This window comes from Humulus lupulus, chromosome 7, assembly GCF_963169125.1.
Source record: "Humulus lupulus chromosome 7, drHumLupu1.1, whole genome shotgun sequence".
In the NCBI taxonomy this organism is placed as follows: domain Eukaryota; kingdom Viridiplantae; phylum Streptophyta; class Magnoliopsida; order Rosales; family Cannabaceae; genus Humulus; species Humulus lupulus.
The window spans coordinates 186,105,982-186,110,588 of NC_084799.1; the positions used below are offsets into that span (position 1 = coordinate 186,105,982).

Consider the following 4,607-nt stretch of genomic DNA (forward strand, 5'->3'; position numbering starts at 1 on the left):
GGAAGATGCATCTTGTTGATATAGGTAGTACCCATCAATCCATTTAAGCCCTCTTCAACTGTGTAGTCCCATACCTACATAGTTTTAGAATCATCACACTTGACCTTCCCCAGGCGGTGTGGGATTGCACAGCTTACCCGGTCTTTCCCCTTACGGATCACGGGATTATGACTGTCACATTATGCATGTGATTGTTTGATTAAGCATGCTGGAATGCTTTGTATCTGGATAATTGTTAAATGATGTATGCTTGTTTGTATTATCTGATTGAAAATGCTTGACTAATAAGTCAAGGACGACAATAGCGCGATGAGCGCTGATCGAAAGGATCGACTTATAAGTCAAGGGCGGAAATAGGGCGCTGAGCGCAAGCCGATATTGTTAGGCCTAATCAGGAGTGTGGTATACGCTTGACTGACCCTATGGTCGCTTAGAAAATAAAGCTCCAGGTACGCTTGGCTAGCCTTAAGACTGGTTATACAGATGATAGAGCATTGGGTCCCAGGGTGGCTCTATAGTCACTTATCCTAGGGTAACGAGCTCCAATATGACTCTATGGCCACTTGTCTAGTGCAACGGGCCCCCGGTGTGACCTTGTAGTCACTTACCTGAATTAAATGCATGCATGAGTATGATTATTACTGTTAGACATGCTAATTGTGATCCTGCAATATGCTGTTAACTGCTTATAAGTATGTTTAAGTTATCCTGCTGAACCTCGACTCATAGGTGCTATGTAGTGCAAGTAAGGGGAAAGGGAAGCTGGACCAGCCATGAGTTGGAGAGCTTTGGTGGCTGCGTGTACATATGCAGCTTGCTCGACCACCATGCCCGAAGATTCACAAAGGAACTAGGGTCGGACCTTAATTTTACCGCTTAGGTCGGCTTATGTTGTAATTGTCCTTTTGAACTGTAAATGACCTTGAATTTTTTTATTTTGAGATCCCATATACAAACTCAAACATTTTCACGAAATGATCATTCATTTTGACCAAAATTTTAACCCCAATTCGTTGATCACTTTTAGTTACACGTTTATGGCCAAATGACTCATTTAGAGAGTCTAGCACTATTTAAAATACACAGTGTAACGACCTTGGCTATCCTGGGCGTTACAAAAAGTGTCAAAAAAATATAATCCTTCTTGCTGAGTGTAGCCTTTGGCGATAAGGTGGGCTTTGTATTGCTCAATAGTACCATCATTCTTGTATTTTATTTTGTAGAGCCATTGATAGCCTATTGTCTATTTGTTGTGTGGTAAAGGAACAATAAACCAGGTGTTGTTATATTGCTAAGCTTGAAGTTCATTTTGCATAGAAGCTTGCCATTCCTTGTGTTGGACAATTCAAGGGCTTGTGTTTTATAAAATGGATCAAAATAGTACTTTATACTTGATTTTTGTCAAAATATTATCAATTATAAGATCAATTCTTGAGTTGTTGGAGATGATATGAGTTCACAGTAGCGAAGAAAGTGGTTGAAGAAGTGAGAATCAAATATTATATTTAAAAATATTTTGAGTAAAATTGACTCTAGAGTACTATTTTTATCTATTATATAAAACACAATGTCATAATTATCATTTTGCAAAACATAGAGACCGATCATATAATTGGGAAAAATATATGTGGCATTATCCCAATAAAAAAAATAATGCTAAAAAAATATTTAAAATTAAAAAAGGTTTTTTTTTTTAAATGATTAAAAATGTGGGAAAGAAAAAAAAATTGTCATTATTATGCAAAACAAACAAACAAAACTGTATTAACTTTAAATATTAAGAAGAAAAGTGGAGAAGCGTAGGAGAGAGGACTCTATTTCAAGGTTAGCAGAAGATCAGTTAAACTGGCTCGGACTTGCTATTGAGAGGTGATGATGCAGAGAACTTGTCCGAGAGTTACTCGGATTTTGTTCAACACAGGCAGCATTAGAGGTAATACGTTTTCTTCTTCATCTTCTAGTTTTTCAGTCATTGCACAAACTCATACTCAAAGCGCAACCATTGATGAAGTCCGTAGTGTTGAAGATGCTCTCAACTTGTTTGATAGAATGCTCCACTTGCAACCTCAGCCTTCTGTTGTGCGTTTCAATCAATTGTTTGGTAAAATTGTAAAGTTGAAACACCATTCCCTTGTGATTACTTTGTACAACCAAATGTTCTCGGTAGGAATCGTGCCAGATGAGTATGCCCTAGGCATTTTGATTAATTGCTTTTCTCATTTAAAGCGTACCCGTTTCGGTATTTCTGTCTTGGGAGATTTCATCAAGTTTGGATTTGCATTCAACACCATTACTCTGAATACTCTAATTAAGGGGTTTGTGGATGAGGGGAAAATAGATGAAGCACAAGAATGGTTTCACATTATGTTAGCAGAAGAAGGTTGTAAGCCCGATTTAATTACTTATAACACATTACTAAATGGTTTTTGCAAGGTGGAGAAAATTGACGAGGCAAGGGAATACTTACATCGTATGATTGGAGAAGGTCCTAAGCCCGACATAATTATTTATAACACACTACTAAATGGTTTTTGCAAGGTGGGCAAAATGGACGAGGCTAAAGAATTCTTTCATGGTATGATTGCAGAAGGTTTTAAGCCTAATATAGTCACTTATAGCACATTAATACATGGTTTTTGTAAGGTGGGGAAAGTTGACAAGGCAAAAGAATACTTTCCCATTATGATTGCAGAAGGTTTCAAGCCCGATAGAATTGTCTATAACACATTAATAAATGGTTTTTGTAAGATGGGGAAAGTTGACGAGGCAAAAGAATACTTTTACATTATGATTGCAGAAGGTTTTGAGCCTGATATTATTACTTATAACACATTACTAAATGCTTTTTGTAAGGTGGGCAACACTGCTGCAGCTATGCAATTGCTGAGGAACATGGAGAGAAATTTATGCAAGCTTAACATAATTTCTTATAACACGCTTATTGACGGTCTCTGCAAGGATGGCTTAGTTGTTGATGCATTGGATCTCTTCTCAGAAATGACTAAGAAAGGATTTGTTCCAGATGTCATTACTTACAACAGCTTGATACATGGAGCATGCTTGTTAGGCCAACGGCAAGAGGCAACGAGGCTATTTAATCAAATGGTTGATAAAAAGATTACACCTGATCTACATACTTTCAATGTTTTGGTTGATATGCTTGGCAAAGAGGGTGACGTTGTAGAGGCACAAAGAGTGATTAATATTATGGTACAGAGAGGCATCAAGCCTGATATGGTCACATATTGTTCAGTCATGGATGGTTATTGTTTGCGAGGAGAAATTGATCAGGCAACTAAAGTGTTTCATTTGGTTAAGAAGAATTTCGACATTAACTTGCATAGTTATAATATATTAATCAATGGATACTGTAAGAACAAGAGGATAGAAGAAGCTCTTGCATTGTTTAAAGAAATGTCTTCATCAAAGGGATTAATTCCTGATATTGTTACTTACAACACTCTCATTGGTGGTTTGTGTACTGTAGGGAGAACTCATGCTGCTCAAGAGCTGCTTGTAGAGATGCAAGCTGACTGTCAACGTCCAAATATTCAAACTTTTGCCATCTTACTTGATGGGCTATGCAAATATAGACAAATGGAGGATGCACTGAAAGTATTTCAGGATATGGAAGAGAAGAAGTTACCACTCAATATTGTTATCTACAGTATCCTCATTGGAGGTATGTGTAAGGCTGGAAATTTTGCAGCTGCAAAGGATCTATTCCGCAAACTATCATCGAAAGGCTTGCAAGCTGATGTTAAGGCTTACACAATAATGATCAATGGACTTCTTAGTGAAGGACTTGTAGGCGAAGCCATAAATTTGTTTAGAGAAATGGAAGAAAATGGATGCCCCCCAGATAGTGGTACATACAATATTATGATCCGAGGACTTGTCAACAGTTGTGAAATACCAAGGGGAGTAGAGTTCAAGAATGAAATGGTGGGAAGGGGTTTTTCTGCAGATGCTTCAACTGCAGAGCTATTTATTAAAATGATATGTAATGGTCAAATCGATTCTTCTTTGCAACCAGTGATCCAAAAGGATTTATGAGTTATTATTGGTCTTCTGAAGATGTATTTGTTGTCAAATGAAAGTTTAATTAATGTTTTCAATGACATTCATATGTATGTTCTTTCTAACAATCCGATTTTGATAAATGGTTGACTTTAAAATGAATTAACATCTATGACTAAATTTGAATGGATTAATGTCATTTTTCGAGTTCATCTTTGAGAGGCTTCTTGAGTGATTATTTATTAGTTTATATGCACAGTCAATACTTATTAGTCTATCCTTCAGTATATCTGATTTCTATGCCAGGAGTTCTTACTGTTGCAATCTTAAACAGGACTTCGTTGGTTCTGTTGCTCTGAATATTTTTCTGTATGCATATAATAGCTTAGTATGCTTCTAGACAATAAACCGTATAAAGCGTTTTGAGTTTTTTTTTTGTCAGGGAAGCTTTTTGAGTTTTATATTATTAACCCAATAAGCTTCCCTTGAATTTGTCATTTAGCTACAGGTCTGTCTTTGCATCTATACATTATGTACTTGGTGATTCGCAAGCTAATAGTTTGTATCTTTGTATTCAGTTTGGTAGA

General features: G+C 36.6%; 1 protein-coding gene across 2 annotated transcripts; it reads left to right on the plus strand.

Annotated features, from left to right (window-relative positions):
• Window positions 1-1,753: 1,753 nt before the first annotated feature.
• On the plus strand, window positions 1,754-4,182 carry LOC133788934 (pentatricopeptide repeat-containing protein At3g22470, mitochondrial-like). 2 transcript variants are annotated; one of them, XM_062226605.1, is made up of 2 exons: window positions 2,379-2,575; window positions 2,854-4,182. In XM_062226605.1, exons 1-2 carry the CDS (start codon window positions 2,525-2,527, stop codon window positions 4,054-4,056), a joined length of 1,254 nt encoding a protein of 417 aa, XP_062082589.1. In that variant the 5' UTR covers window positions 2,379-2,524; the 3' UTR covers window positions 4,057-4,182. The 2 variants fall into 2 exon arrangements, with proteins under 2 accessions (XP_062082588.1, XP_062082589.1); XM_062226604.1 differs by having other exon boundaries at window positions 1,754-4,182.
• Window positions 4,183-4,607: the final 425 nt, after the last annotated feature.

What these genes read in the sequence shown, in the direction of transcription:
- LOC133788934 (XM_062226604.1), top strand. Translation starts at nt 1,873, where the DNA reads ATGATGCAGAGAACTTGTCCGAGAGTTACTCGGATTTTGTTCAACACA.